This window comes from Musca domestica, unplaced genomic scaffold (assembly GCF_030504385.1).
Source record: "Musca domestica strain aabys unplaced genomic scaffold, Musca_domestica.polishedcontigs.V.1.1 50, whole genome shotgun sequence".
In the NCBI taxonomy this organism is placed as follows: domain Eukaryota; kingdom Metazoa; phylum Arthropoda; class Insecta; order Diptera; family Muscidae; genus Musca; species Musca domestica.
In genome coordinates this window covers 3,656,341-3,668,618 of record NW_026712347.1, presented here as the reverse complement: position 1 = coordinate 3,668,618, position 12,278 = coordinate 3,656,341, and the positions used below count along the sequence as shown (strand labels likewise).

Sequence of the window (12,278 nt, the reverse complement as noted above, 5' to 3'; positions counted from 1 at the left end):
ATTGTAGCATAGTGGAATGCGTTAATGCAATCTTTCGTTTTTATTTCGGAGATGGTGCTTCTTTTCGAACCCCACAGTCATCTTCCTCTTCTGTTATAGTTCTTTATTTTTTTTTTCAGAATCCTTAGGATGTGCAAAATTTCTGCGGAGGATTCAGCCTTTCGAGCTAACTACATAGTCTTGAAGTTATATTATCCTCTTTGCCACTTCCAAAACAGTGGAATCAACGTTCATAGGCTGCTTTTCGAACCCTGTTTAGTTGTCAGTCATGTTACTATTGCATTTCATAAGCGTGCGCCTTTGTACTCTATAGCGTTATTTATGGATTGTTCTCGCTCTCTCTCTCATACGTGGAATTTTAAAGGCTGTTTTTTTTATTGTGTTGTTGTTTGTTTATTGAATTTAGAGTTGAAGCCGTTATCTGTTGCTGAAAGCTGTGTTCAGTTGAGTTCTCTTAAAACACAATAATCACTTCATTTTTTCAGTTTGTCAAATTTTTTACACTACTTTCACTGTTACATAAATAAATTCGCAAGTTGCAATTTCATCGCAAATACATACGACATTTTTCATTTTAAGCAACGCAGATTACCCAAGTGTTCGTTTAATGGTTCCATCTTTCTTTATGTTCGAGTTTAAGTATTGTCATTAAAGTTGTCCCTGTTCGCGTCATTGTCCCAGGATTTAAAACGAATTCATTTCTCTTAAGGAAAATGAACACATTTTGCGTGCATTCAACTACATAACAACAATAGACGACGTTATTTTTCAGAATTAAAACGCATTTAGTATTTAAAGAATTTTTTGAAAGTATAAAAATCCATAAGGATTGTTGTTAAAAATAAAGCAGTAAAGTCATTCGAATTTAAATAGGTTTAAAGAATGTTTCTAATTTGTAGATTTTGAAGTCGTATTTAAAAGGCGAATGTTACAAAGTATTCATATTCACAATATACCTCTATGATTTGAATGTAATTTCTTCGTGATTTATTAAAAACAAAGGCAGTAAAGTCATTCAAATTTACACAGGGTCTGTGCAAATTCCTAATTTATATTTTTATAAATCATTTATCAGCCTTTTTCAAAATGCGTATGTTATATATTTTTCATATTCACATTGTACATATATGCCGTGAATATCATTTTATCGCGATTTATTTGAATTGTTGCTGTAAATAAAGCAGTGGCGTCATTCAAATTTCACATTACATCCCTTTGCTATGATTATCAATTTAAAATGATTTATTTGCGACAAGTTTAGATATATTTTACTTTAATTTAATTATGATACAAGATGTAATTGTAAATACAGTAGCTCCAAGCGAAACTCGTACACTTCGCAAACAATTATATTTCATGCAATATATGATTGTTATGAAATTCACTACCAGAAGAAACCTATATTTTTAAATATTGTATAGGGTACTAGAACTAGCCGTAGAAAATGTATTTGGGGAAGTCCCTTAAAGCCAATTTATCACAAATTTCCACGTGTTGTGTAATTTACTGACGTAAATATAAAAAAATAATAAATTAAAAATGTGAAGACAACGAGGACAAACCACTGTTGAAGTAAAAAAAAATTAATTAAACATTACAAAAACCATAAATTGCTAAGTGAGATATTAAGATTGTTATTAGAAGCCGATCTACAGTTCAGTACATAATAAAACTGTTTAAAACAGATGGATGTGTAGAAAATAAGTAAAAAAACGGCAAATAATAAAATATTTACCTTGAGTGATGAGAAGTAAATTTTACGGCAGATCAAAAAGAATCCATTTTTGAGTACACCGAAGCTCGCAAAAATTGCTGAAAAGGATTTGGGAAAAGTATGTTGCCCTCAAACAATAATATTTACCTTAACCTTAATAATATATATATTGCATAAGTCGAATTACAATGGCAGAAGAGCTAGACATAGACCTTTAGTCAGCAAGCGATATCAAGAAGTAAGATTGCGATTTGCCAAGGAGCACTTATCAAAAGATTTTTAATTTTTAAAGAATGTACTGTTCACGGACGATAGCAAACTCAACCTTTTTGGTTCAGATGACAGAAAGGCAAATGAAACGCTCCTTGCCAAAAAAATATGAAAAAAATATAAAGCCTACAGTGAAGCTCGGTGGTGGATCAGTAATGGTGTGGGGTTCATTTTCAGCTTCTGGACCTAGTGTATTGCAACATTTTGAAAGAAAGTTTGCCACTCCGTAAGGAAAAGCTCGTCCTTCACGAAGATTATTATTTTCATATCAAGACAATGATTCAAAACACAAGGCTTATAAAGTGTCGTCATGGCTGCTATATTTTCCCCACATCATGGATACACCAGGGCAGAGTCCAAACATGAACCCCATAGAGAATTTATGGAGCTATCTCGATGGAGAAATCCGCCAGCATACCATATCTTGCGAAGAAGAATTGAAAACATCTTTCTTTGAAGAATGGCAAAAAATTTAACCTACCCTTTGCGAATAACTTGTTAAACGTATGCCAAATAGGCTACAAATGGTAAAAAAGTAAAGGAATACATACCAAATAATAATGTGTAGAAATACTTTAAATTATACGATGTGCACGAGTTTGCCTTTGGCATTGAAATATGATCTCTTTAAATATTTATTTATTTTTTTACTTTAAATGAATTAAAATGTTACGTTTTTTGCTTTTTAAATTATTTACATAGTGTACTAATAAAATGTAAAAAAAAAAACATTTTTTCTAAATTTTAATTTTTTTAAGAAAAATAAAAAAAAAGTTATTAGAAAAAAAATTTCTTTAGCTGTAGGAGTTTCGCTTGGAGCTACTGTATGTTCCAAGAGACAAAAATTAGTCTACTTGCATCGATGAAAACTGAAACTGTATTTTTTTGTGTCGATTTTTTTGTGACATTTGAACTATTAGACCTAAGAGTCCCTATTACTAAGGAACATCATTCTCTGTGCATACTAACTTGGGAAGTACCTGAAGTTTTAAACTATTATTTTTTTATTATAGTCCATGTGTTTCATTTAACGAAAAAGAAACAGTTATAATTGTGAATAATTATTTTTCCTTTCTTTATATTCAACCAAATAACGTTTTTATTTTCTTTTTTCATATTTTTGCAGGAACTTAAAGAGAGCTTTAACTATGGTCTCTTTTGTCCACCCTCAAATGGCAAGGCGGGCAAATTCCTTGATGAGGAGCGGCGTTTGGGTGATTATCCATTCAATGGTCCAGTGGGCTATTTGGAGGTAAGTTAATCAAAAATTATTAATATTTTACATTTGTACTCACAAATCATCTCCATTTCTCCAGCTCAAATACAAACGTCGCGTTTACAAAATGTTAAATCTTGATGAGCGGCAATTGAAAGCATTGCATACCCGTGCCAATTTAAGACGTTTTTTAGAATGCATCAATGGTGGTCATGTGGAGAAAATTGCCAAAATGTGCGCCAAAGGGCTGGACCCTAACTTCCATTGTCCCGAAAGTGGTGAGACGCCACTAACTGTGGCCACCGGTGCTAAAAAACCAAATAAATTGTTAATAGCTCTGGTAAATGGTGGGGCATTGCTTGACTATCGTACCAAAGATGGTACAACGGCTTTGCACAGGGCCGTGGAAAAAGATTCTTTGGAGGCGGTAACGTAAGTATTTTTTTGGGCATCAAAAAAAATAAATCGTCATCATTTTTATGTAATCACATTACAGTACTCTATTGGAATTGGGCGCCTCGCCCAACTATAAAGATGCCCGTGGCATAACCCCCTTGTATATTTCCATTACACGCAAGTGTGATTCGAAAATAACGGAAAGCCTTTTACATGATCATGCCACATTGGGTACCCAGGATAATCAGGGTTGGAATGAGGTCCATCAGGTAAGTATTGGCCCAGAGAGGGCATACAATTTCGTTTTGGTTTGAAAAAAATATTATGGATATTACTTAAGGAGCAGAGTGTATGCCCAAGGGAATGAAATGCTTGGAATTTTTCCCAATTTTTAAATCTGTTATTATTAACATTAAAATGTAGACATTTATTAAATACAAAAAATGTAGATTTGTGCTAAAATTTTGAAAAAAAAATCCTTTACAAATACATATGTTTTAGTCCTTAAAATATGTTTAATTGGTCTCCATGGTGTTGGCCTTTGTATTATTTTATATTTAATTACGATTTAACCATTTGATATTGATTGCAGCGAAGACCAATACAGTAAGGTAACGCAGAAGGCTAAATCAGGCCTTGATGTGACGTTACACAAGCAGTTCGGCAATGTAGTATTGCTTATTAATATGAAATTATAAGGACAACCACCACTGAATTCGGGGTCGGCTCTGATATTCCTTTACACTATGTCACGCCATGACAAACAAAAACTTTTATTGAAACGTGTATAAGTAAATAAGAGCTGGTCAACTTGATTGTGGTAAAGAAATAAATTATTAAAAAATGGTTATTTAAAAAAAAAAAAAAACTATATAATTATTTTAACGAAACAACGCAATCAAAGGAGATGAAAGAATAATAAAGACAATACTCGTAACAATAAAAAACTAAATACGTCGGAACATTGTTTAAGCACTAAATTGTCAATACTACATAGGAATCTAAAGATCGATTTTTCGAAAGCATTGGCTTACCAAATAGACCAAAAAAAAAATAAAACGATTAAAGAGAAATTGAGTGTTGTGGATTAGGCTGTGATGAAAGAGCTCATTTCGATTACTATTACCCTTAAATATTTAGTATATGAAATGAAAGAGCCTTTTTATACCCTCGACCATATGGCTAGGGAGGGTTAAAGGGTGAGACGAAAAAACTGCGACAATGTCAAACGCCATAATTTTTTACACTTTCTTTAATTTTATTGAATGAAAGCAAAAAATGTCGGAAGTAGCACCAAATTTCAGAATAAGTTTAGATTTGTTCGAATTGGTCACCTTTGGCACAAATTATGGCCTTCAAACGGCCAATGAAACCGTCACACGCTGCCCGAATGTTGCTCTGCGGTATTTCGGCCCATTCCCGGCGAAACGCTTGCTTGAGGTGATCGACACTTTGGTATTTTTTGTGTCAAACTTGCTTTTCAAAATGCTCCTGACACAATAGTCCAACGTATTGGTACCCGGAGATTTTGGTGGCCAATGTACGCTGGAAATGAAGCGAGGAACCCCATTTTGTAACCATTCTTGGGTTGCGCGTGCGGCCAAAATGTTTGCGTGCCCAACACTTTAATACACCCTCCAGAATATTTTCACGATAATATTCGGCATTTATTCTGATGTCACGGTAGATTAATACGAATAGAGTGACCATCGACCATGTTTTCTCATCGGAGAGAACCTAACTCGGCAGTTCACCACTTTCGGCCAAGCGAAGCAAATCATTAGCTCTTTTGAGTCTATTTTCTTTCCGTTGCGGTATAAGTTCTTGCACTTTTTGGAATTTCAATGGCTTTACCCCAGCTCATTTTTCTATATTTGCCGAATAGAATATTGCGATATGTTCAGCTCACGAGCCATTTTTCGGCCATTGCGACGCGGGTTTCGATCAAGTCGCTTCTTTACTTTTCGAACCATTTCTGCTGATGTTGCTGTTTTCTTTGGCCCACTTCCTTGACTTCGGGCTACGCTACCAGTATCACGGTAACGAGCGATGGTATGAGACACAAAAGATTTATTCACATTTACATGCTGAAGTGCTCTAACGATAGCCACTTGTGGTTTTCCAGCCAATATAGGTCGATACAAAGTCTGCTCGAAAACGAGTTTTGCTAAAATACTTTTTTGCACAAATATCAAAGCCTGTTTACATAAATAAAATCGAGTGGATTTGTCAATTCCGATGCTTATGCGTCACATTTTTAATGAAGTGATACGTATACGCGATGAAATTGACAGTTAAAGTCAAATTAACTAATTTCAATCAATATAAAATGGTTAACTTCGCTATATCTCTTCTATCAGGATATCAACCCTTCCCAAACCAATATTTTCTTCCTTTACATATCTACTCTGGTTCTCCTTTTATCCTATCCATACTGTTTTTACATAACTAAAACCTAAAAATACAAGAAAAAAATGATTCTAACCTCAAAAAATTTTACTTTTTTTATTTTACAAAAATTTTCGGAACTTTTTGTGTGGGATTCAAAACAAAACAACAATACACTCTGTCATTTATAAAAAAAATACTACTACTACTATACCTTCAAAAAAAAACATAAACCAAAAAACAACTATCCAACATAACCCTACCACTATTACTGCTACCACTACTACTACTACCAGGCCTGTCGTCACGGTCTTGTCCAGCATTTGGAACATTTATTGTTTTATGGTGCGGACATGGATGGCCGTAATGCTTCCGGTAATACACCATTGCATGTATGCGCTGTTAACAATCAGGAGGCTTGTGCTAGAATGCTTCTGTTTCGTGGCGCCCAACGTGGTGCGCTAAATTATGCCAATCAAACTCCCTATCAGGTATTTACTACTATGCTCAAACAAAAAACAAATAAGTTTCTTTGTAGTTTTTAGTTACCCTTGTTTTTCTGTAGTTACATTGGTTTATTAAAAAAAATAAAAATATTGGTTTAGTTTATATTTTCAAAATAAATTGGTTTCCAGTAGTGTCTATTTTTTATTTGTTAAAAGTAAATTTTGTTTTTGTTAAAAAGTAAAGCATATTAAGAATTTAAATACTAAAATAAAATTATTTTCTTTTTAAAAATACCTTCCCTCATTTGAAAATCTTTAGGTTGCTGTCATTGCGGGTAATTTGGAATTAGCCGAAATCATACAAAATTATAAATCTGAAGATGTTGGTGAGTATAATACTTTGTAATAAAGATATAATTTTCAAAAAACTCTATATTCCAAATTGAAATATCAAAAAAATTATACATCCATTTTGTTTAAATCATATCTCAAATTTCATTCCACCAAGAGAATTCATTGCAATTATTTTTTTTTAATTTATTTTTAAATAATTGTTTTTATTAATTTTTGGTTAATTTGCACATTTTAAAGACACTAAATGAAAGGAAAAACAATAATTCTAAAATACAACCCTGTTTTGATAGTAGTGATAGGGATCTATAAATCGAGATCCGCTTTTTTTTTTTGTTCTAATGGCGGGTATAAAATGTGAGAAAAGAAAGATAAGGGTTATCCTTTGGATGTACATATTTTCAGTTATCTATCGGCTTAATAATGAGAACGGAATCCAACCTCACTTTTCGATTGTCAAACCTATTCTCTATCCGGCTTGAATGGAGCAATGTAAAATGAGAAATGAACACGGTCGCTTCGTTTGGGTGTAGATTAAATTCTAGATCCTGCTCGAAGGATCCCTCTTCGATTGCCAATTATATTCTCTATCCGGCTCGAAGGATCAATGTTTTTAATAAAGAGAACGGAATCCAATCTCCCTCTTCGATTGCCAATTCTCTTCTCTATCCGGCTCGGCTGGAGCAAAGTAAAGTGGGAAAGGAACACGACCGCTTCTTTTGGGTGTACATTCAATTCTTTATCCAGCTCGAAGGACCAATGCAAATGGGAAGAGAATCCAACCTCACTCTTCGATTGTCAATTCAATTCCTATAAAATGTCAGAAAAGAAACAACAACCTTATTCTTTGGATGGAGTTTCAATTCTCTATCCGGCTCAAATGACCAACGTTTTTAATAATGTCAACGGAATCCAACCTCGCTCTTCGATTGTCGATTCTCTTCTCTACTCGGCTTGACTGGAGCAATGTAAAGTGAGAAAGGAATACGACCGCTTCGTTTGGGTGTATATTCAATTCTAGATCCTGCTCGAAGGACCAACCACCCTCCTTGATTGTCAATTCTATTCTCTACCCGGCTTGACTGCAGCAATGTAAAGCGAGAAAGGAACACGACCGCTTCGTTTGGGTGTTGATTCAATACTAGATCCTGCTCGAAGGACCAATGTTTTAAATATTGAGAACGGAATCCAACCTCCCTCTTCGATTGGCAATTCTATTCTCTATCCGGCTCGTAGAACCAATGTTGTTAATAACGAGAACGGAATCAAACCTCCCACTTCGATTGTCAATTCTCTTCGCTATCCGTCTCGAAGGACCAATTTTTTTAATAATGAGAACGGAATCCAACTTCCTTCCTTTTTTTATTTAAAAATATATATTTCTTAAGTACTACTGAAACTAATCTAACTTAACCTAATCGCAGAAACACAATTATTCTTATCTATTCTAATATGGAATGGTGAGGCAGCTTGTCATTTCATTCAAGTGGTCTTGAACATCTACTGAGCGCATTGATATCTGTGCGCGTGGGTCATAACCTTTATTATCTCAATCATTATCGTATCGTGCATTCACTGTCAAGTTTTTGGGCAGTACTTTAGAAACAGTGATGCCAAATTTATTTCGAAGAAACATTTTTAACAAATTAGTACTTCGTACAAATCTGAGTTGTTTTTAACTATCACAAAGCAGGGTTGCAATTATGTTTTTCATGAATAGTCTTCAAGATGTGTCAATTACTCAATATTTTCTAAAACATTTTAGGATTACCACTGAATGTTTTTAGAAAATATTTTGTCTTTGTATTTTTTTTACAAAAAGAAAAAAAATAGTTTACTTTAATCAAATCACATAAAATCATACAATATCGTCACATAAATATTTTTTAAATTTAAACCTAATTTTACTCAATCTATAAAATTTATGTTTATATCATCATACTTTATGTTAAGAAAAAAGTTCAAAATGAAATATGTTTTTTACAATTTGTTTTCAAATCATCCTCTAAAGCATCCCAATCAGCCCTTTTACTCACATACAGACTTACGAAGTTTGCAAAAACACACTACATTTCATAAATCCCCCCCATTTTAGGCCTACATCAGCATCTTCAAAATTCATTACACATTTTCATGAAATCATTTCACGTACATTTTTCAATATCCATTTTGATGTAAATTTCTCGATGTTAATATTGATATTGCTCTATATTGTTGTGTTAAATAATTTAAAAAATATTTTTTAAACTGTGTTATTGTTATTCGATTCATATCTACTGTCTCCCAATATTAATATTCTTACTTTGCGTTGTTTGTATGTCTTACACACCCCTCTAGATATCTATATATTAGACTTAGTTCAGATTCACAAGTCATATTTCCATATTTGAATCATATATATTAAACACATATATCGAAATATTTACAACGAGTATATGCAGTCCAAATTAAAAACACAATGCAAATATTTGCTCTGTTCTCGCACCTGCAAAAATCTAAAAATTTCTCTACTATAACTGATTTTCCCTTTTTATTATTTGGAAAAAACTAAATCTAAAATCTAAATTCTTCAGGTCAAAAGCTTATTCGATTAGAGGATAAGGGTAAGGGATCACTTGTGTCGCAAAATAATCCGACAAGTTTGAATGTGTCATTAAATCAGAGTTGCATTTTCAAATAAATTGCTTTGCGTAAACCATAGGTAAATTATGATATTGGCAAATGTGTTGGAAAGGAAAATTTAAAATGGATTTTAGATGATTTTAAACCAAAAATAACACAAAATAAAGCAATTTCGGTTTCCCAAAACTATAAGAGTCAATGGCTCCAAATTTCATGAATGTTCGATAATTTCGCATTTGAAAAAAGAGGTGTATGTTATCTTTCATTTAGCTTTGAGAAGGACCTCATTTTCTAACTCTGTAATACCAGTTTTTTTTTTTTTCAAAGAAGTTTTAAGAAATAATAACTTGGTTAAACACGTTTACATACACATCTTTATCTGGGTTAACTATGGAAAATGACCATTACATATCGAATTCGTGCAGTTTTTAATTCTTAATCAAAATACGCCAATTATATACGTGTTATGCCATGTTTACGTTACAAATTTTTGTAGGGTTGAACTTCTTTAAGAGGATTTACTTGAAGTATAAGTAATAGATATGAAAATTTTAATCCAAATCCAGTTGGTTAACCCATTTATATGTAATCGTACTGTTACGTTTTATTAACAATCAAACCACAATCTCTTACTATAAATATTACCATACAACGGGTGTATTGGAAGGCATTAATTTTTGGTGTCTTTAATTTGGGACTGCATTTTACTTCATCGAAAAAATACACCTAAACATTTATCCCTTTTGCAATATTTTATTTTCAACTCTATGTAGTGACATTTCCTTAGTCGTCAGTTCTGTTTGCTATTAATTTTTTAAATACGAATTTTTCATTAAAAAACCTACATATAAGTGTGTTGTTAAATTAAAATCGTACACAAAATAAAGGTAATGGTCCTTAAGTACATACATGTAAACGATAAGCAAACATAAACGTAAGTAAGTCAAAGACACATCACACCTGCTTCTTCATCCTTCGCATTAGATCGTATCAATTATAAATGGAAATTATGTTTTATTGCTATCTGAAAAATACCGCACAAAAGCAAGGAATTTGAAACCCCTTAAAACTAAATTAAATCCCCGTAATTTTATAAAGTCAATAAATAATTGGCAGCTGTTGAAAAGAAAAATGCTATGTTATGTTTAGAAAGATGTGTTTAAATGATATAGCAATTGCTAAAAATATTTATAGATTGAGTAAAAATTATGAAAAAGTACAAAATTCAATTTTGTAAAACAGAAAATATAATAATATAACATTTACACTGAAAACCATATATTATCTTTTATATTCCTAACCTTACTAGAAGTTTACGCATGCCAGTTTGACCAGCCAGTCTCATTTTATATGCGTTCCAAGGATGAACCCAAAAATGAACCACTATGTAGGGATTTATAAGTCGACTTTTATCTAACCAATTTAGGACTTTATTGGAAGAAAAAATGAAATTGGTATGGTAAAGCTGGTTAAATAAATCCATATTTATTTAATTAATTCTGATAAGAGCAAGTTTAAACACAAATTATTAACCAGGTTAACCTTATAATTGTCCAATCACAATTATTTTCATTATAAACATATCAGCTATTTAAAAAACACTCACATTTTAAATGCGTTCCAACGATTGCCCATGATGTAGGGATGTATAAGTCGACTTTCACCTACCCAATTTAACACCTAATTGGAAGAAAAAAATGACATAGGTAAATCTGGTTAAATAAATCCCTATTTATTAAATTAATTCTTATAAAAGTACGTTTTCACACACATTTTGTTAACAAGGTTAGCCGTTTTAATTGACCAATCAGAATTGTTTTCATTATATGCAGCAATTTAAAAAAACGCTCCGATTTTATTGCGCTGCACGCATGGTAGAAAAATACAAGTAGATGCATCAACGCTTGGGAACATTGATATAACAAAAATTTTAAAATGTTTTTTCAAAAGCTAATAGATGTTTTCTTATACGAATCCAATGGGAGGTTGTTATGATATGAATTTTCCAACAATTTTAAGGAATTTCAATCCTATATTCTCTGACATAGTTCCATGGTAGAAGAATGTAGGTAGACACGTCGACAAAGCTGCTGGGACAATGAACTGTCAAACCAATTTTGGAATTGAAAATGTTGAATGAAAAATTATTTAAATTTTGTAAAAATTGTTGAAAACGCGAATTATAATAGCCTCCGTATGACGTAGTATAAGAAAACATATAAAAATCCACTTATATTTGAAAAAACATTTAAATTTTTTATATTCTCTGACATAGTTCCATGGTAGAAGAATGTAGGTAGACACGTCGACAAAGCTGCTGGGACAATGAACTGTCAAACCAATTTTGGAATTGAAAATGTTGAATGAAAAATTATTTAAATTTTGTAAAAATTGTTGAAAACGCGAATTATAATAGCCTCCGTATGACGTAGTATAAGAAAACATATAAAAATCCACTTATATTTGAAAGCGTTGATGCATCTACCTGTATTCTTCTGCCATGCATAGTTCCAACGATGAACCATAATGTAGGGATGTATAAGTCGACTTTCCATTTATTAATTTAGCACGTTTACACCCAATTTTTGTTTCCATAAATTCACACAGGAGGAGAATTTTGACCATTTTGCTATGTTTCTGCCTGGACCCATCAAAAAAAGTTTAAAAAAATATTTAGAGAAATGTAAGAGAGAGAGTGTTTTTAAATAAAGGAAGTCGATTGGACCGACAGATGTATGTATACCCTCAATCAACTTTCTGGTTGAGAGAAATATTAAGATATTGCAAGTTGTAAAGAATCGCTGACTTGTTTCGCAAGTTGTCCATCTCCGAACTTGATCTAAGTTTGATAATAATATCTAGTTTGGACCAAATC

The 12,278-nt window shown here is 32.4% G+C and overlaps 1 protein-coding gene across 5 annotated transcripts in view; it reads left to right on the top strand.

Annotated features, from left to right (window-relative positions):
- The window catches only part of LOC101899274 (mucin-19), a 465,697-nt gene that overhangs the window by 435,654 nt on the left and 17,765 nt on the right, over positions 1-12,278 (top strand). For all 5 annotated transcript variants that reach the window (XM_059128457.1, XM_059128456.1, XM_059128458.1 and 2 more), the window contains 5 exons: positions 3,111-3,236; positions 3,301-3,632; positions 3,697-3,865; positions 6,281-6,475; positions 6,750-6,816. In XM_059128457.1, coding sequence (XP_058984440.1) covers positions 3,111-3,236; positions 3,301-3,632; positions 3,697-3,865; positions 6,281-6,475; positions 6,750-6,816 — 889 coding nt within the window. The remainder of the gene's footprint in view (positions 1-3,110; positions 3,237-3,300; positions 3,633-3,696; positions 3,866-6,280; positions 6,476-6,749; positions 6,817-12,278) is intronic.